Genomic DNA, 22277 nt, shown 5'->3' on the forward strand with positions numbered 1-22277 from the left:
CATTAATATGGAAATTAAGAGAAAGCTAAGCTTCTAATTTCACGGCAGAATGTATCGCTCTAAATGACTGTTGCGACCCCCCCCCCCCCCCAATCGTTTAACGGTTGTCGGACCGTCCTTGAGTTACCTGCGCCCTTACCTTCTTAACAATAGCCCAGGCGAGCCTTCTGTCCGCCACGTGCCCACCGGAAAAAAGATGGTTCTAACATCATTACCGAGACGGGTCCGTTTAGAACCCTGCGAATTCGAACGAACTGCCGTTTATGACATAGCGACAATAAATCCTGGAAGCCATGGGTCACAACTGTTTAGCATCCGACCTTTAACTACATATTTCGTTCCTGGACCATCTTTTTACTAGCCCGCGTCATCCTATTTATCGTGTTTTTAACTTCAACATACCTTGTCAGGTCCGAAGCGCTTCCTTGTTTTATTGTCTGCTACGGTCATCTCCCAAATTCAAGGAACGGTCCGCTCGAGTCACCCTCACGCCCTACGGTACTATCAGTACCTGAGAGTGAGTCTTGGCAAGGGCAGTACCGTTCAATCCGGCCAATGACAGGCCCTAGGCCATTTCGACTACTCCTCCCAAAATGCGAAAAATGACGAAGGGAGGGAATCGTAGTTGGGGGCAGAAGTAGATATAAGTACAGCCAGGCACTAACATGGCAGCTTCTTACCAATAACACGAAGCAATCGCTGACGTCGGAGCTTCGTGTCACTAACAACGCGCAGTCGCTGTAAGTCTTTGTAACATTGTTTGTAACGCCGTACCATCGTTTGCGAAAACGCGAAGAATCGCATCGGCAATGTCTACTGTCAAGTTTCATTGCCGCGAAATAAACTGTGAAACGAACAACGCTTATATTCCTTTCAACCAGTTCGGCTTTTCGTTAATTCGAAAACGAACCCGAGCAGCGCGAAACGATCACCGCGTCATTGTTCAATAATGACGCTATAGATATTGCTATTAAAAATGCGGATCGTAAGTTTGCAATTTTTTCTGATTCACTTAATGCTTTACAAAATCTCAATAGCTGTAAAATAAGTACCAAAACAAACAACATCATACTTGAAATAAAAAGGAAATACAATGTTTTGTTGAAAAATAATCTGAACAACAATGGCATTAAATTTTATTGGATCCCCTCCCATAAGGGTATCCATGGTAACGAACTAGCGGATAGTTTAGCTAAAGCAGCTAACAGATGCCTGTATTGCCACAACTTTGCCAATTTCATTTACTGACTACGAGGAGTTCAAAAAGAATGCGCATTTGCAAACAAAAAGTATTATAAAAGACCAAGGCTTGATGAAAGGGGGGCCCGGGGGGGAGCATGCCCCCCCCCCCGTGATAGGCAGACACCCCCCGAGTTAGTTTCCCGGTGTGGGGGGGTGTCGGTCCGTCCCTCCCCGACTGGGGAGGGGGATGCGTGGGGGGTATGGGGAAAGGAAGGGTCGGGGCGTGCCGGATCGCGCCTCCGACGGCCCTTCCTTCCGGTGGCGGCGTCTTCCTGCCTCGGCCGGGGCTGGTTCCTTCGGGATACCGGCTCCGAGCGGGGCACGAAGACTCCGGGAGCTGTGGGTGGACCGAGCTGGGGCTCGGGAAGCCCAATCCGAAGGCTCCAGGGATGGGGACACCGGGCGGGTCCCTCCGCCCGGGGTCTTATAGCGTAGGAAGTGGGGGAGGTTAACCCCTCCCCCCAGGGAGTCGGGGTATGCGTAATGCATTTTCCCACGAAAAAAAAGGCTTGATGAAAGGGAAAATATTTTTCAACAATTACTATACCGAAAAGTCTAAGCCGTGGCTCAGACATGAACATTCCACGAGAATTTATTGTATCTATTAATCGGTGCAGAGCCGATCATTATAACCTCAAAGCTTTATCATTATAAGCCGATCATTATAACCTCTAACTTTATTTCGTGTAGGAATTATTAGTGACCCGAGATGCAAGCGCGGGCATGTAAGCCAGGATATCAATCATATTGTTTGGCAGTGTTGCTTCTTCGATTCACAGCGATCTAAGTTAATTCATCAACTGCGTAAAATTAAGCTTCAATTACCCTAAGTTTGGAAATATTAGTCGCTCGACATAACATTAAAGCTTGTTTTCACATTTTTAATTTCTTAAAAAAATTTAAGCTACGAATTTAATTCGATTTAACACTTTAACAACCGCGCACACAACATGTGTGTGATAGCCGGAACAACCGTTAACGACCGCTCACACAACATGTGTGTGATGCTACCGCCGAAGGTTGTTGGCCAGTACCACACTCTTTGTGTGATAATTTATGAATGTAAACAAGTGTGGACTACTATTGGCTTCGTATTTCATCGCCACGTCTTTGATTTTAGGTAATTATTGCCTATTTTTAATTTTTGATTTTAAACTACAGTGGTGTACCACGTAAATTATGGAGCAAATGTCGGCGCTCTACGTTGGTGTAGTACGCTAAGCTACCGTACAAGCGCTAGTGCCGCGCGCGCTTTCTAGTTCAAAATGTTGAAATAGATTTTGTGTTTCTATAACGAATTGTGCCATGGCGTTGATGTTTTGTGCAAAGCTACTGCACAGCGCTAGTCTCACTTGTTTTTTGTTGAAGCAACAATAATAGCAATAACAATATTAGAAAGTTTCATTTTGGCAAGTTTGGTGCAGATATTTTGACGATCATTCTACGAAGGAAAAGGTATGCTTATATCAGACGAATGTGCGGTTAATTTATTTGATATTCTAATTGAATTTCTGGATTTTGGAGAAATAGAAAAGTTTGCAACTTTGCATCTTTTAGAGAAACAAATTGAAACGGAACTTTCGCATTTTTTAACTCCCGGAAACCTCGCGAAACCCCTCGAAACCTCGTTTAGAATGGAAGACGAAGTGTTTAAAGAAGAATGCGCAGATAATTTTCCTGACGTTCCCAGTGATGCCGAAGACAATGAAGGCAGCGATAGTAATGGTGGAGAAAATATTGAAAGAGGAGAAGAGGAAGATTCTTTCCCACAACTAAGAAGAATTCACCGTGTACGGATATCAAGCAGCAGTGACGATGAAGAAAGCGATGAGGATCCTTTCCCGCCCCCAAGAAGAAATCTCCGTCGACTTCGTACACCAAACAACAGTGACGAAGAGGAAAACGAGGAGGATACAATTGGCTGGTCTGACATTGATAGACCACGTGATCATGAAGTTTTCGAAGGTGCCACGGGACCACGTGTCAGCGTCAGCCACTGTGATCCGGTTGAAAACGTCGTAAATTGTTTCCTCGGAGATGATTTTCTAGAGTTCATCGCGGTAGAAACGAATAAATATCATGCACAGAATTACAGGAAATTTAAAAGAGGGAAAAAATGCGGAACGTGGCGTGATGTTACGATATCTCAACTAAAAAATTTTTTTGGTGTAGCGTCCGGTCGCACGCACACAAAAGAGTCTTTCTTTCGTGCAAACGGCCAACGCAATTTACGACTCTCGTTCGACGAAGCTATTTTTGAGTGGACATTTTCCAGACCTAGTCGAAGCATGTTTATTAGAGTTTTGTCCCAAAGTCCTCAATAGCAAACTGAGACCGTCGTAAATTAAGAGACGAACTGAAGGGCACTTGAAGCGGACCCAATGGTCTATCGAAACTTAGGTCAAGCATGGGTGGCCCGGAGGAAAGTCCCATCATCCTCTCCTATCACCTCGCCGTTCCGAAAACAAACACGCCAAGGGCGGAAGGAACGGGGGTGAGACGAAGAAAAAGTACAGCTCTGATTGGAAGGACCCAAAGCGTAGGTTAGCCAATCAGGGTTATTTAGGATTTTTACCAGGGCAAACGAAGGCGTTAGAATTAAGTTGTACAGGACATTCAGTCGAGTCAGTCGGAAGTCGTCGTGAGACATACTTCGGTTGTAGAGACAGTCGTCGAGCGTCGTCCGAAAAGACCTCGCGAAATTGTACAGTCACGAACACTAACAAGGAGAGGCCACGTCCTTCGGGTCACCGATTCGGTTGAAACTTTGCACGCTTATAGATCTCGTTCTCCTCTTTACGAATATGTACCATTATAGGGGCAGATACCCAATACTTTTCGAGATATTGATGATTGAAGTTTCATTATTCCCCATGTAATGCCGTATTTTTTCTAGCCTACAACAAGAGTCGATGTGGCGCAACGGTAGCGTGCCATGTTTTCAGCCGGACGACCAGGGTTCAAATCCTGCCGACTAACGCATTTTTTAAAAATTTCATTATGTTTTATCATTGCATATTTATATTATTAATTTCAAACGATTCAATTTCACGCATAAAATTGCATTTTGAATTACAAATAACATGTATTTATTTACTAACAACAGGATTATTTATTATTGTTATATATTAAATAATAATTAATAGTAATTAAATAGTAATAGTAATTTATATATTAAATATATATATTAAATTTTAAGAACTCTTTATAAATATCTTGTGTTAACTTTTCGGATTTCGAACAAGTTACTATTACGTTTGTGTGATGTGACATAAGTTCATCTACCTTTTTTTAAACAAGTGCGGTCTTTACTCCCTTATATGTTATTGTCCTTTCGAACGTTGATTGATACTGACATCCTGTCTGATCCGTGTTGATTATATAATTTAAATGGAATTGTGAAATACGAAATACATGTTGTAGGCTAGAAAAAATACGGCATTACATGGGGAATAATGAAACTTCAATCATCAATATCTCGAAAAGTATTGGGTATCTGCCCCTATAATGGTATATATTCGTAAAGAGGAGAACGAGATCTATAAGTGTGCAAAGTTTCAACCGAATCGGTGACCCGAAGGACGTGGCCTCTCCTTGTAAGTGTATGTATATATAGATTAAAATCTGTTCGCCAGCAAAGTGTTGATCATAAACAGACCCTACCCACATTGGATTAGTAATAATTATGGGGTTAGTTAGAAAGGCAAGAATTAGCGACTATTGGTCCACTAACCCTATCATTGAAACACCAATTTTTTCAAAAACCATGAGCCGTAATAGGTTTCGAAAAATCCTGACATATTTACATTTTTTTACTTTTCCAAAAAATTTACAGAGAACTTTTCTCCAGGACAGAATATATCCCTCGATGAGGGCATGATACCGTGGCGCGGACGACTCAATTTCAAAGTATACAATCCAAGTAAAATAACTAAATACGGTTTACTTGTCAGAATGGCGTGTGATTCTGTTACTGGTTACATATTGGGCTTCAAATTATATTCCGGTACGAGACAAAAAATAGAGAAAACTGTAATGGATTTGTTAAAAAACTACATCAATAAGTGGCATCACGTATATATGGACAATTTATACAATAGTGTAAATTTGGCAAAAAAATTAATTTTATATAAAATTAGGCTATGCAGAACAATTAGGGTACATCGAGGTTTACCAGAATTCTTAAAAAAAGCTAAATTAAAAGTGATGGAAACCATATTTGCTCGTCAGGGTAAAATATTGCTGCAGCTATATAAAACTAATAAAAAAAGGGACATTCGAATGATATCAACTATTCATAATGCAGATATTTGTGATACCGGGAAAAAGGATAAAAATGGTAATGCAATCTTCAAGCCAAAATGCATTATTGGCTACAACCGGTATATGAAAGGGGTCGACCGCACGGACCAATACTTGAGTTATTACCCCATTTATAGAAAAACAAAAAAGTGGACCAAGAAAGTTTCTTTGTATTTCATAAATTGTGCCATATTTAACTCTTTCTGTATATATCGACATTTGAACAAGGAGCACATTCGGAAATTAAATTACCACGATTTTTTACTTAAATTAGGAACTGCGTGGATTAAAACTAATGATGGTGAACCTACTACATCTCGCGTCGTTCGTTCGAATCCAGTGGAAAGCTTAACTGGAGGAATAAAACATCAATTAGTTCAAATATCGGCAATAGAAAAGGGTGTACGAAGGGATTGCCATGTTTGCTATGCAAATAAAATTAGAAAACCTACATATTTTATGTGTAAGACATGTAAAATACCATTACATGTAGGCGATTGCTTTAATAATTATCATACAAAGGAGAAATACTAAGTTTGTTTTTAAATTGTTGTTGTTTTTTGTTTTATGTTAACTTTTTCGTGAATTTAATAAAGCTCTTTAAAATTAATTCTTCAAAAATACTGACGGCTCCTGGCGACGTTTAACTGCGCAGACGTGCAGTCGTTAAAGTGTTAATGTAGGCTGTGTATATGTTACAGTGAAACACCGAAATCTGGAGAATGTCGACTTTCACCGGTGAATGTCAACATTCACATAGTCGCTTGGTGTATGTCCGAAATATTTGCTAAATACCCTTATTTCTGACTTACACCGGTAAATGTTGACATTCACCATGCACTAATGGTGAATGTTGAACATGTTGGAGATTTATATTTTCTTCTCCGTAATTCAGTCGCTATAAAACGTCACGCCAAGTCGTGATTAATTTCGGGTTATGTGCGTTACGTTACATTTCCTCATAAAAAAGGTTTAGGGTTAGGGTTAGGGTTAGGATTAGGGAATCAGTTGGGGGTAGAAGGGGGTGAATCGACTTTCGAGTAGAACTACGGGATTAGGTAAGGATTACCAAAGCTTGCATAAGACTGACAAAGCTGATTGACTCCGAGCAGAACAAAGGATTTGGCGGGAGAGAGCCAGTCGCTTGTTTTTTGACACTTCTGTTTTGGACCTCCACCAGAGCATATCTGTGATTGTCGACATACCCCGGACAGGGTCCGAATATACAACAATGTAATAAAATATTCGATCTTTCACCGACGTATTTGGTATCTGTTGACATTCACCGGTGAAAGTCGACATTCTCCAATTTCGGTCATTCACGGTAACATATATATGAATATGTGTATAGTGTATTTTATCTTACATAGTGCAGTAGAAATAAATCTCAGTTGAGATTTGAAATGCTTAAATGAGAAAAAATAATAATATTGCATATGTATACTAAAGGCATATTGGTTAACAGATAACAAATCTAGGATCCCTTACTTTGCCGCAATATTCAGGAAAGACCGATTTTTAGAAATATTTTGGATGCTTCATGTAAATGAAAATCCAGAAGGTGTGCAAAACATCAGAACGCGGACGCAAACAATGAGCAATTATTGGAATATATCGACAATAAATGTAGGAAAAGCTTTGTACCTCGGTGAATGAATCGATTGTAAAATTCAAAGGGAGAGTAAGCTTCATTACGTACAACCCATAAAAACCAACGAAGTACAACCACATTCGTATTTATGTTCTTGCGGATGTCAATATTAGTTACACACAAACCATTTTGCCATATTATGGCAGTTTCACAACTGCTTACCAAAACTTATTACCATCAAATCCTGAAGCTGCAGGATACCATATTTTCACCGACCGTTATTGTACAAGTATTCCTTTCTCTGATGCACTACTAAACATGAAATGCCACATAACTGGAACTATTCAACAAACTAATAGGAAATGTAACAATGTTTAGCACTCGTGCTACCTCAACTACGAAAAATATCAATAGAAGAACACGCAGAACAACAAATATAGTGAAGCCAAATATCGTGATAAATGACAATATTACCTGACAATATTATTTCGCGAAGTACGAGAACTTCTTTATTTTTCATTATTTTATTATGGGACATTCGCCAACATATTCGTAGCATTTTTCTAATGAAAGTGATACCAAATGATATGATGATATGCTTCCTTGTGTAATGAACGATTAAAGTTTCGGACGCAAGGAAGGACGGAGTACGGAAAAGAAAGACACGCGGAGAGTCGAAGCGTTCGAGGAACATAAAAGACTGGGTGAGCTCAGGCCTTTGAATCAAAATTTAAACTTTTTATTATGAATTATTTTTTTGAGAGACTTTCACCAATATATTGTAAGAGCAGTATTTTTAAGTAGCCACTTTATTAACAGATAGTAAGACGATAATCACAATACAACGAGACAATTACACAAATACTTCGCGCGCCGAAAGAATATAAAAGAAAAACCTAGTCCGTAGTCCGTGTTCGTATACCGTGTTCGTAAGCCGTTTATCGTAATCGTAATTATATCGTATCGGATCGTATCGTATCGTAACGTTCGTCTTCGCCGTATGATCGTTCTTTCGCGAATCCCCGGCCGCGGCGCGGACGCGTCCTTTTATCCGCGCCCTCATCGAATGTTCTCGATCTTTTCTATACGATTTGAACGTTAGGGTAAACGGCCTAACGCCCGCCGCTCGTTCTCGCGGTCGCTACCGCTTGTTGTGTTACGCCGCGGTCACAACACCGTCGACGCTCACGCAGCACAGGGCGGACAAATCGCCTGTTTTCGGCACTTCTCGTAGTTCGGTTATTAATACATGTATAGAGGACATTTTTTACAGACAATTATATTCACCAATATAGTTTATAATTTTAACAAAAAAAAATTTTAGAAAAAAATTTTTTTATTAAAAATTACCAAATTTATTTTTAAAAACTAACAAGTTTAGAACAAAATTAATAATAAATGAACCATATGTAAAATTAACAATAATAAACTTAAACAAATTATAATACTAGTGAATGAAATGAATACACTTAACAAAACGCTATTCGCTATCCGAGTCATTCTCAGTACTTTGATTGCGACCCAAAATCATTGACTCTCGTGATCTTGCACACATCTCGATCTATCCTTACATTTTATTACTCTTTCAATAGTTATAAAACATATATTAAAAACAAATTAAAAATACATAAAAATGATTGATATATAATTATTGCAAAATTGTATCATGCATAAAAATGATTATTATATGATTATTATTAACAATTTCCATCCTAATACGCATGTTTTGCAAAAGAAATGTATTTCATATCGTGATATACACGAATATTGAACTTTTCCAGTAAATTCCCCACTGTAACTGTGGCGAACAAATGGCAAAATTTTTTACAACCAAATTTGTTTACAAATGTATACTTATTGTTAATTATTCACAGAAAATGAAATTTAACAATATAACTAATACATTTAAAAAGAAAATAACAAATTTTCTACGATAGATCCTAAAGGAAAGGTATGGACACTTCTTAAAAAGTTTATAAAATTGAGAGTCGCAAAAAGTCGCAGACAAAACTATGAAATTCTTAAACTATAATAAGTAATGTATCCGAATATGCATGAATCTCAGGATATATTTTGCCGTTTTTGTTTTATGTTAATTTGAAGTTTCATATGCAATTAACAAATAAAGGCACCGTTGAAAATTTGTACAAAAAATAAATCTACTTTATTGAATGTATAAAGAATGCATAATTCTTGGTAAGAACATTCCATTACACAGAATTATTATTGCACACTCATGTACAGTTAATATAACATTTTTCGATTTTTGACACTTTAGAGAGTGCCTCTATGGCCAAATTTTTTTACAAAAATCTAAATTTGGTTATTAATGCATATGCAATGGTAATTAGTCACAAAAAATTAAATTTAACAATAAAATTAATAAGTTGAAAAAAATTTAAAAAAATATTTTTACGCATAAAAAAATTGTTAAATGATTTTTAAATGAATAATAATATGCATTTCCTGCTAATAAAGAGTTCTGCCAAAGGAAATTTTCGTGCATCGTCAAATAAAAATGTAGTGAGATATGCCGACTTGTCCGCACTGTGCGCAGACGCGCACACACATAATCGCGCGCGTCCTTCGGTCGCAGGAGAGTCCGACAGCCTCGTTTGGTCGTTTTTATGCCTGTTTAGGTGTCCTCCGTGGTCGCGAACTCTCCTTTGCGCGCCTGCCTCCTACAATATTTATGAAATTTTTCTGATTAAAATGATACCAAACACGATACAATTCGTGTCATATTTACAAAAATTTTCCGTTAATGTAATTGTAGTGGGAAGTATCTTTAATCCTTCATAACACAAGTTAATATCATCGGAATTATATCATATTTGGTATCATTTTGATCAGAAGAATCCGACAAATATATTGGTGAAAGTCTCATAAAAGAATAATACATAATGAAAAAGTTCAATTTTTTATTTAAAGGCCTGAGCTCAGGCCAGTCTTTCATCTTTCCCAAACGCTTCGACTCTCCGCATTACTCTCTTTCCCATATGCTTCGACTCTCCGCATTAGGGTCGACCCATACAAGACCGGGACGGGACCGGGGACGTTTGGCCGCTAGATTCGAAACCAGGGTGTAGGGTTTGGAGTCGACGGGGCTTCAGTGTTCCAAACTATATTTCTGCTCGCCCCGGTTGGGTCATTATCTCGAGCGTTTGACCATTTCCAGAGGGCCTTTCGGGAGCGCGTTGACAGTTCCCTGCTGTGCATGGCACGAAAAAAGTGTTTTTAGGGCCTTCACGGTTCCTTAGGTAAACTATCGGTATCTCCCCTTTACAATACCATGGAAATAGGAAACCTTCCTACCTCTTGGTGAAACATCATACATCCTTGTATTGTATGTAAATTATACATACATATATTGTAAAAACGAGAATAGTTGTTACTTTTTTTTTAAGGAAATATCCACATTAGGAAGGGGATCATTCCATGTGAATTCGATCATTTTTTGGGGACTATGTCTCGAATTTTGATGACATTGAAGTATGTTGTGGTCCAAGAGAAAATGGGAGGCGGGGGTTGAGCCGGGTTATCACAAAAGACTGCTGTTCTCAAATAATTTATTTTTTCCTTGGTGAATGTCATTTCTTAATTAAAAAATATTAGAAATATCTTTGTTTTGCAAATTTTACCACTGGTTCAAGTGTGAAAAAATTTGAATAAATATGGCTGTATTTTACGTTTCTTCATGTTTCTCTTTGAAATTTCGTTTTGTAATTCGCGGAGCCGCAAAACTATTTATTGTACTATTCATTATTTTAGGTTCATAAAATTGCTGGATATTCTTTAGACATTCTGAAGTAAGGGTCGCTAGCGAAAAAATGTATGTATATGGAAAACTCCTAAATTTTTGTCCATGATAGCCTAAACATGGTTAGATGGAAGGTTCCCTGGCAGGAATGCGATGGCGTATCTATATCTTGTCCAATGAGACGAGGCAGTAGACGTAAACATAGCCAGTCGAGTGGGACAGAGTTGAAGTTACCCTTACAAGACAATTAGCAAAGGACGCACGCTGGGTGCTTCACTGCCTTGGTCTCGTTGGACAGAGCATAGGTACGAATGCGCGGCCGATTGGATCAGAGTGCAAGGGACAGGCCTCGTTTCACGCGTACTTTCGGCTACAGTCGAGATATTGGCTACAGCGGTCACACATACTATGTAGGGGGTGACGTCGAAGCCAAAACAATGGGACTACGGACGCAACTGAGGTGGGGATAGGCATACCCAACGGTGGGCTTCTCAAAAATGGAGACACTTTAAAAATGGCGAAATAAAAATTATTTGAAGTGAACGCTGCACCGCGGTACATAGCCTAGCACGGTTGGCGCCCCGGTAGAAGCAGAGCTCGGGGAGGCTGTTAGGCCTATGGCATCCCGGGCACAGGGCCAACCGTGCGAGGCTGTGTATCGCGATGCAGCGGTCGCTTGAAATAACTTCAATTTCGTCAATTTTAAAGTTTCCACTTTTTTAAAAACAGGTCCGTAAAGGAGACACTTGGGGCTATAGCCTCAATTTTTTTCAAATTTTTACCAAGGTACCTGCTAGATCTTATAATATAATGAAAAAAGGGTGACACGTATTTTTAGGCGTCTGTAAAACCAACAATTTTTAAAACATCGAAAATCCATTGAGATTCGATTGATAGGTCATCATCATCGGTGAAGTAGTTTTTAAAATAATACAACATTTATAATGTTTTTCTCCCTTCGCCACGGCGACCGGGGTCGAAAATGACAACATTTTCGGCAAACAGTTTTATGTTTTCGCTATAAGCTTCCAAAAACTCATTTTCATCGGTGTGACAGTTCTGGTCTTATAATATAATGAAAAAAGGGTGACACGTATTTTTACGCGTCTGTAAAACCAACAATTTTTAAAACATCGAAAATCCATTGAGTTCGATTGATAGGTCATCATCATCGGTGAAGTAGTTTTTAAAATAATACAACATTTATAATGTTTTTCTCCCTTCGCCACGGCGACCGGGGTTGCTGAGTATTCTTCGCAAGAATATTTCGTGAAACCCCGGGCCGGGCCCGGTCGGCTCTACCATAGGATCCTCAGGGGTATGCGGGGAGTAAACGGTGCTGGGGTTCTGGTAGCTAACCCCCGTGGTGCGCGGCACTTGGCCTTTGTTGCGAGCATCTTGAGCGCCTCTCAAGTCTGTATGGCATAGGGAAAACGTGCCCCGTTCCCGGTCCCGGTGAAACCCGTCTTGTATGTGTCGACCCTTACTCTCTTTCCCATATGCTGTCCTTCTTTGCGTCCGAAACTTTAACCGTTCATTACACAAGTAAATATCATCGGAATTGTTACGTATGGAGACGTTCTCCACGTTTATTTCAATTAGAATTTCTAATCTCTTTTCTGAGAACGAAAAGCGTCCCAACAGGCCCCTTTTATTAACGAAAGATACTGTATGCCTTCTTTATATCAAAATCTCTAGACACTCCCTTCTGGCATCCGTTAATTAATATTCTGATAGGAAATAGCCCGGATAACCTTCATTAACCTCTTTTAACGAAAATCTAACTGAGGCCTGGTTTTCATTAGAACTGACAAAAAATGTGACTGTGACCCTACGTACATTAAATCTTAAACAGAGTACCCCTTTCATTTTCAAGGTATATAAACCCGTTCAGTTTCATCCTCTTTGGTTCAGTTGAGAAGCGGTTCAGTCGAGATTCAGACGCGGTTCAGTACTCGTGCAGTCACGTCGCGTCAAGTCTAGTGAGATCGGGTTAAAGTCCCTTTCGAATCAATTCGTAACCTTATAGATTCCGTTAGTTCGGTATATATTCTATTTGAGATTCAGCAATCGCTATCTAACCCCGCATTGCCAGTGCGTCAACACCGTGCATCATTAGGTAACATTTTCTCTAATTGTACACTTACTACATCCACTCGCGACACAAACAATTACACTTGTAACTATTCCAAATCAGAATATATTTGTCTTGTTTGTTAACTCGCGTAATCTACAACCCTCAATTATTGCCCAATATCCTAATCTAATAATTGAACGTTCCCACATGATACAATCTTACCGCTCGGATTGTATCAATTAAATTATATAAGTTACGAGGCTTACTAATCTTAAATTCAAATCAACGAAGATTTCTCCCACCTAGTGGCTCCCCGGTTCCGCATTGGGTGCTTCGACGAAAACTATACCATCCTAGCGGATCCCCGATTTCGCATTGGGTTCTTCCGTATCTTAGCAGCTCCCTGATTTTGCATCAGGTGCGTCTGTGAGTTTTCCACCTTCCTTTCATATCGGGTTCGCCGCGTGTCCAACCTAGTGACTCCCCGATTTCGCATTGGGTGCGTTCGCGAAGTTTCATCCTCCTAGTAGCTCCTCGGTTTCGCATCGGGTGCGTCTGCGTTTAACTCCAACCTCCCAGAGGTTCCCTGATTTCGCATCAGGTGCGTCCTCGACGTAAACTATCCTAGCGGCTCCCCGGTTTCGCATTGGGTGCGTCCGCGTACTTAACTAACAAATTGAAACCATATTCCTGGGGTAACAACCCCTCGACGGCCTCTCGCGTTGCTCGCAGCCCTGGCTCGTAACAGAATTATATCATATTTTGTTTCATTTTCATTAGAAAAATGCCACGAATATGTTGGCGAAAGTCCCATAAAAAAATAATGAAAAATAAAGAAGTTTTCCTATTGGATTAGTAGTGGTCTTCTGGTCTCACTACGATATACTCGACTCGTGTTATGTTCACACTCTTCGGCGGCGGCTCTCGAGGTTCCTGGCCCCTCACGGAGTGCAGTGAAATATCGTTCTATATGAGTGCCAACCTTACGTTTCCAAATCAGTGGAAAAACTCACACCACCGCGGTGAGTGGCCGAAGCTCGAGAGCTGTCGCGGCCACACATTGTCGGCTACATCGGTGTGAGACCAGAAAACCACTACTAATCCAATTACAAAACTTCTTTATTTTTCGTTTCTTTTTTATGAAACTTTTACTAACATATTCGTGGCGTTTTTCTGATTAAAATGAAACCAAATATGATATAATTCCGATGATATTTACTTGTGTAACGAGCGATGAAGGTTCGAACGCAGAGAAGGACAGCGTATGGGAAAGAAAAAGACGTGGAGAGTCGCGGCCGCCGGCGCAGATCAAAGATTGCGTGAGCGCAGGCTTTTAAATAAAAAATTTAACTTCTGTATTATTAATTTTTTTTTATGAGACTTGCACCAACATATTTGTGGCATTTTTGTAATGAAAATGATACCAAATATGATATATGTAATTCCGATGATATTTACGTGTGTAATGAACGATGAAAGTTACTTCCCATTACAATCACATTAATACAAAATTAGTGTAAATGTGAACCAAATTATATCGCTTTTGGTATCATTTTAATCAGAATAATGCCACAAATATATTGGTGCAAGTCTCATAAAAAAATAATTAATAATAAAGAAGTTAAATTTTTCATTTAAAGGTCTGCGCTCACGCGGGCTTTGATCTGTGCCGGCGGCCGCGACTCTTCGTGGCTCTTTCCTTCCCATACGCTGTCCTTCTCTGTGTTCGAAACTTTTATCGCTTGTTACAGAAATAAATATCATCGGAATTATATCATACTTGGTTTCATTTTAATCAGAAAAATGCCACGAATATGTTGGTAAAAGTTTCATAAAAAGTAACGAAAAGTAAAGAAGTTTTGTAATTGGATTAGTAGTGGTCTTCTGGTCTCACACCGATATAGCCGACAATGTGTAGCACACTTCTCGGCGACGACGGCTCTCGAGCTTCGCTGTCCGCTTCTCCGTGCAACATTGTATCGGAGACGGATATTTCTGCCGTTTTAACGTCAGTAGCGTTTTCAAGTCATAGGTTTCCTATAACTTTCAAACGGTAGGACTCTTAGGTTTCCAGCGTTGCCTGTGTATTTCAAATGGGACGCTCGGCGAGAACCTCCGATTTCGTATTCGTGTCAGTAAAGAGAACGGCGGGGCTGACATACAACGACATTTCACTGTATACCCAGCGGTAGTGGGGATAATTCCGCGACCGCTAACTTAGGAGCCTCGGCGACTTACATCCCGGATTCACTGTACTGTTTTATGCGAAAGTCCCAAAAATGGTGGGGAAAATTACTTGTTTGGAGCTTGGAAAAATCAGCAATAAATTCTTACTTATTACATAACGCAAATCAGGAAAAACAAACTAACACATTTGAAATTCTTACGTCGTTTGGTGAATCAATTAGTTGGAGATTTTCGTGACGCTGACCCCAAGAATACTTCATAAACTTCTGGAACAGCAGAAAGGCTGAACGGCCTTTTACACATCATTCGGCGAGATGATATGGGAAGGAGAAAAGACTGTGTGGTATGTTCCAATAGGAAAATCAAAGGTGGAAGAAGATAATCGAGGTACTATTGCGCTATGTACATGTTCGGCTAGACCGGCCTTGCATATAAGCGACCGCTTGGAAAGATAGCACACGATGCAAGAATACAAAATGAGTCATACATACGCATAGCAAAACTAAATATGTTTTTTTAGATTTTGACAAAAAAATTTTTGTTACATTTAAATAAAGTTTTAGTTTTTATAACGCAAACGTTCAACGTGTATATTTTCTCAACTATGAGCACCAATATCTCTCGTCTACAGCGACGCTCGCTCGTCGGGCAACTCCGTCTGCAAAGGACGGATACGTAAAGTAATGTGGTACCAACATGACGGCTGCCCAGCACATTATGCTCGGCAATCGCGGAAAGTATTAAGTAGTATATTTCCTAATCGTTGGATCACTCACCAGATTTAATGCCACTCTATTATTTCCTTTGGGGAACATTAAAGAATTAAGTTTATCGCGAGCCACCAACGACGACCGAAGATATACGAAGACGTATTATTAGTGCATATGCTGAAATAACTACAGAAACACTGGAAGAAGTTCTTCGCTCAATGATAATTCGATTACGCATGTACATTGACTGCAATGGACAGCACTTTTAACACCGCTTGAAATAAAACTTGTTTAAAAATATCTCAGTAATTATTCATTTTAAGTCGCACTATATACAGGGTGGAGCATTTAAATGGGAACACCTAAATATCTCGGTTGTTACTAATCGTACAAAAAACCTCCACAAAATAAAGTTGTACTGTTTCAAGGGGCGAATTTGATGATGGTAAAAATTTTTTCTCAAGGTCATTTTTTTACAAGATTTCAAGGTCATCGATATTTTTCTAAATGGAATCATATATTTTTATTATCGCTATGTGATAACCGAGGTCAAGACGAATCCAACGACCTGTAATATTATGACCTTCACGTGACCTTGAGTTTGTTATCACCAACGATTCCACACCATATATTTACACTCCATGGGCGGTGGTGTACAACTTGTCGAAGCCATTTCGGGTTTTCAGTGCACCAATAATGCATATTATGTGTATTAAGTTGTCCATGGTTAGAAAAAGGAGCTTCGTCAGTAAAGAGAACATCATAAAATATTCATGTCTTTGTATTTGCTACAATGTCCATGTACAAAAAGCAACACGATTCTCAAAGTCGTTGCCATGAAGCTCCTGATATAAGGAAATATGGTGTGGATGAAATTTATGACGTTGCAATAAAGAACAAAGAATAAAGAACGTTCCAATTTTTCGACAACTTGTAGTAAGATCAATATTGACTGTAGCCAATACAAAAGTTTCGGCATCTTCTCCAGGAGCAGGCTTTGATCGTTTTCTGTTCAGTAGTTTAATACTCCCTGTTTTACAAAACAATTGAACTATGCGGTCATAACTTTGTCGAGAAGTATGATTTCTCTCAGGGTATCTTCCTGCGTACAATTGAAATGCTTGTACTCAGTTACTTTTAGCCTCACCATAAACTAAAATAATTTCTACCTTTTCTGCATCACTGTACACCATCGTTTCGGAAAAGTAACGTTATTTTTCACAATCGAATAAATCCCGATGAATTTCTTAAACGTACTGATTAGAGTCACCGCAAGGAGAAGAATTTGTATCAGCATTTATAATTCATTGGAAGCGTGTTTACAGTCATTAGTCAAGATTCAAGAACATCTCTTGAAACCCTAGGGGGATCATGTCATCGTTATTTCACTGTTTACATCAAGTGTTCTACTTTTATGAATTTTTCGTACTCAAGATCACGTGAAGGTCATAATATTACAGGTCGTTGGATTCGTCTTGACCTCGGTTATCACATAGCGATAATAAAAATATATGATTCCATTTTAAAAAATATCGATGACCTTGAAATCTTGTAAAAAAATGACCTTGAGAAAAAATTTTTACCCTCATCAAATTCGCCCCTTGAAACAGTACAACTTTACTCTGTGGAGATTTTTTGTACAACTAATAATAACCGAGATAGGTGTTCCCATTTAAATGCTCCACCCTGTATAATACTCTTTTACGCAGAATTTCATAATTTATTCAAATTTGAGAAAAAATATTAGACATTCTATTTAAAAAACTGAAAGTGACCGTCATATCTCGATAAAAAAGCAAAGTAATAAAAAATAGATTAGAGCACTGTATGTCCCGCAGAAAACCGTACAACTTTTGTTGGAAACATTTGCTCGTACAACAAATAACTTACGAGTTATTTGAGATCGTCACGTAACGAGACTCATCCTGTACAAACAGTGTATATAGACTTACATGAGATCTGGCCGGAAATGATGAATCATTGCACAAAAAGCAAGACCATCTTTCCAAGATGTTGTCATGTTTTGTACATTTACGCCAGAATAACCGTCAGTTATTCGTCGGCACCAAAGTTCCAGCGCTTTCGTGCCCCTTTTTTCGCCCATTTTGAAGTGTTACTTCCTGCCTTGCCTTTTGTAAAATGTCTTCTCCTTTTGGCCACAGTTAGCTTCTTGACAAGAAAGAATAAAACTTCTGGCCTGAATATTTTTCGTCCAGATTCTGTAACAAAATATTTGTACATAATTATATTGTGCTACGCATGCATTTGCAGGCAAGTGTTTCTAGTTTATAAGCAACTACATGATTGCGAACATCACGCGATTTTGTCGGCTTCTTATACCAAAAACATATGTACCATAAAAAGGATGTAGCCGGAAAAGGGGGTCAAAAATGCCGCCAAACCAAATTGAATTTGCAATAGGCCATTCGATAGCTTATCCAAAGAAAATGCTTTGAAAAATCTGGAAAAATTATATACTAACAACCATAACGAGATGCTGAAACTGTAAAAATATAAACTCAGTATCTGATAACTCCTGCAAGAAATCGGTATTTCAAAACTTTTTTTATTTTTTAAAGTTCGCTTCCGGAGCTAAAAATTCTAAAAAAATTCATAGATGTGCATTTTAATAGCTGAAATATGCCTGATTTTGTTCGGAATTTTCAATTCAAGAGGATAAAAGAAATTACGGAAAAACATAATTTTCTTTGTCACCGCCCTGTTACTACCTCCCGTGTTGACACGGGAAAATTGGCACAAAGTATTTTCTTTGGATAAGCTATCGAATGGCCTATTGCAAATTCAATTTGGTTTGGCGGCACTTTTGACCTCCTTATCCGGCTACACCCTTTATCATGACAAGCAGTGAAGATTAGAAGGATTTGTTGGGTTTTGGGCTCTGAGAAAAATATAAGTAGCTAATTAAATGAGCTAAATAATAATAATAATTAGCTATTCTATTAGGTGCTTTATGATCACACTTAAATAATTTATAAAATATGTTACGAGCCAGGGCCATGAACAGCGTGAGAGGTCGGCGCGGCGGTAAGGTTATTACCTTTGACGTATGGTTACAATTTGTTAGTTAGGTACGCGGACGAACTGATGTGAAATCAAGGAGCCGCAGGATGGAGTACTTGTCGTCGACGAACCCAATACGAAACTGGTGAGCAACTAGGTCGGAGAAATCTTTATTTGGACTAGGTATGACGCGAACGAAGTTGATGCGTCTATTGATGTATCTAGTGTAATTTAATTGACACAATCCAAGCGATAGTATTTCGTCGTGTGGGAACATTCAAATACTAGATTAGGATATTGAACGTTAATTACGGGTTTTATCGATTGTGCAATCTACCAAATATCACAGTTATATTCTGCTTAATTGTGTGATACAGATTTCACACTCCAAATTCAATCTGTTGCACGTCAAAGTCAACCATTTACAAATCAATTTCACCCATTAAGAATATTTAAAATTAATAATAATTGAAGCCGGACACTTTTTGGAGCAATGTTTCCGATTTTATTCAAATTTTAATATGTGTAGTCTTTAGTGACCTATGAACGGATCTCAAACGATTTTTCGATATCATAAAAATTGTTGACTTTGCAGACATGTAAAAAAACATGAATAATACGAAACACAATACATTTCGGATCATATTTACGCTAATTTCACGTTAATATAACATACACAAGTAAATATCATCGGAATTATATCATATTTGGTATGATTTTAGTCAGAAAAATTCCACAAATATATTGGTGAAAGTCTCATAAAAAAAATAGTACATAATGAAAAAGTTCAATTTTTTATTTAAAGGCCTGAGCTCACGCCAATCTTTGACCTTTCCGGAACGTTTCGACTCTTCGTGTCTCTTTCTTTCCCATATGCTGTCCTTCTTTGCGTCCGAAACTTGAATCGTTCATTACATAAGTAATTATCATCAGAATCATATCATATTTGGTTTCATTTTAATCAGAAAAATGCCACGAATATGTCGATGAAAGGCTCATAAATGAATAATGAAAAATAAAGAAGTTCTCGAGCATCGCTGTCCTTTTCTACGTTCGGTACTGCATCAAAGAAGAGTAGGGTCTCGTCGGCAGCATTGAGGACGCTGTGACGTTGACAGATAATTAGGCATGTGCGGGCCGCCCGATATTCGAGTTCGGGTCGGGTCACAGAAAGTCGGGCGGGCTCGGTTCGGGTGCGCGATACTTCATGACACATCGGACTACCCGAGAGTTTCGGGCTGCACGAAATTGACTCGACTTCGTCGGGCGGGTTTATAACGTAATTTTGAATATACTTGGTTTTCTTTTATAAGTACCGTAGGTATATTTGGCAAACATGTGTATAATCTTTATTTGTATTAAATTTTCAAATAATGCATGTTACACGTGAAAAATTTATGAGACAATATTTCTGGCATTCTGACGAATTTGTTCCGCGATAACTCGCTCGCCTGAACTTGTTCGATTCATTCCGAACCCGCCCAACGAAGTCGAGTCACTCTCGTGCAGCCCGAAACTCTTGGGCCGCCCGATGTGTCATGAAGCATCGCGCACCCGAATCGGGCCCGCCCGACTGTCTGCAACCCGACATTAATTAATTAATTCATAAGAGACAGGAATTACAACGTGTTTACCGACCGCGGCGAGCTGTAGGTGGCGGTAGACGATCGCTGTCCTTTTCTACGTTCGAAACTTCATCAAAGAATAGTGCTCCGAGCACAACAAGACCCGAGATGCTGACATATAAAGCGGATTTACTGTACTACGTTTATATTATTGTGTTAGTCGTGTCTCGGTGTGATTATTAATGTGTATTTTTTCAGATTTTTCGGATTATGCGAGCATGTTTACAAAAAATTGGAAATCACCAAAAATTAGCATTCGTGGAAAGTCGATTAGGAAAACTGAAGTACTCGTAGGTTGCCGTAATTGATCACACTACGTTGTGTAAACCTTGATAAGAGTTGTTCTAGAAATAACGATGTTTGTTTGTTAACGATGTTTTGGATGTACACGATGAATTTTTCGAATAAGCGGAAATGGAGGTCACGTTTTTCAGGTCACGGATAACGTATGAAATCGCTTAAGAGGTAAATACTTCCAATGATTCAGCGCTGGCATTGAGAAGCAGAACACGGATTTGTCATTTCTAAGATCCTTGAAATATCCTCTAATAAAAGAGCGTATTTCCATTTCTGGACACGTCTTTAAAAGATGCATTGCCATATACATAGCTTGTAAGAAGAACCTAACGCAACCCGGTTGCTGATTTCAGTTTCAGTTTTTCCAACCATGCGAAACTACACTGCCGGCAAAAATTATAAGTCAACTTATTTTTTGCAGAATTGCGTAAAAATGCGTGAAAAGTAAATATATAAAAACAAACTTTTGCGATATTAGCGGAAACAATAAATTGTCTTCTTAAGAAAGTTGCTGTTTGTAGAATGGACAAAAGTAATAAGTTCAGTTGTTAAAAAACCATTTATTTATAAATTATTTATGATGAAAATTGTTTTTAACCTCTTAAGCACTGTACGCCACTATAGTGACTTCCGTGGAAAGCATCCATTTGAACGGTACGCCATTATAGCGGCTTCCGTGGAAAGCGTCAGTTTGAACGGTACAAGCCACTATGGCGGCTTTTGTGCCCTGAGAGACACAGTCGCGAACGAGCGCGCCGTACTTAAGAGGTTGATAATCAGAGGTTGATCTATGACGATAAATCACATGAATAAACCATATAAGATATTGAAAAAATAAAGATGACGTATGGAAAAAAAACTTTCCCACCGACGGGATTCGAACACCAGCGTATCCGCTCCGTAGTCCGACGCCCTAACCGCTGTGCCAACCGGCGATGTTGTAAACGTTACGAACATTCTGGTATATACCGCACAAAATACAATCCATTTTTTCTCTTAAAACATTTCTTAGGTCAAACACTTATTTGTTTCAATGTAATAATGTTTAAAATGACTTAATATATACCTGCGATAAAACCAACAAATGTAACTTTCCTCCTAATAGCAGAAACGGTGAAAAAATTCGGTTTTTCTTGTTTTTGACAAGAACTTCCCACAACAAAAAATCCAAAAAAAAAATTGACGACACTGCCTGTTATAGTACTTTATCGGAGCACTAAACAGCAAAGTAGCATGTTTTCATATTTTTGAGAAATGTACATTTTTCCGATATTTTGAGGTTTTTCATTTTTTGCGACCACAGTTTGCAAGAAAAAATCTGAAAAAATTCTCAAAAATCTGTCTTAGGATCCAAAATATGCCACATTTTTTTCAGAATTTTAGGAAGCATCAGAGTGTGGAAAATGCGTGGAAAAGCGCGAAATCTAATTTACCCTGTAACTACCCTCACGGGCAAGATAGGGGG

The 22277-nt window shown here is 38.8% G+C and overlaps 1 protein-coding gene across 9 annotated transcripts in view; it reads right to left on the reverse strand.

Moving 5' to 3' along the window:
• Mical-like (MICAL-like protein) overlaps window positions 1–22277 on the reverse strand; it is a 321784-nt gene that overhangs the window by 272725 nt on the left and 26782 nt on the right. For 6 of the 9 annotated variants that reach the window (XR_013083775.1, XM_076803827.1, XM_076803826.1 and 3 more), the window contains exon 2: window positions 17822–18088. Coding sequence is in view for 5 of the 9 variants with exons in the window: in XM_076803827.1 (XP_076659942.1) it covers window positions 17822–17973 (152 nt within the window). In the remaining 4 variants the exon portion in view is untranslated. Of the gene's footprint in view, window positions 1–17821; window positions 18089–22277 lie in introns of those variants that run through there. The other 3 variants (XM_076803834.1, XM_076803833.1, XM_076803831.1) reach the window with 2 other exon arrangements.

This window comes from Halictus rubicundus, unplaced genomic scaffold, assembly GCF_050948215.1.
Source record: "Halictus rubicundus isolate RS-2024b unplaced genomic scaffold, iyHalRubi1_principal scaffold0028, whole genome shotgun sequence".
NCBI classification, from domain to species: domain Eukaryota; kingdom Metazoa; phylum Arthropoda; class Insecta; order Hymenoptera; family Halictidae; genus Halictus; species Halictus rubicundus.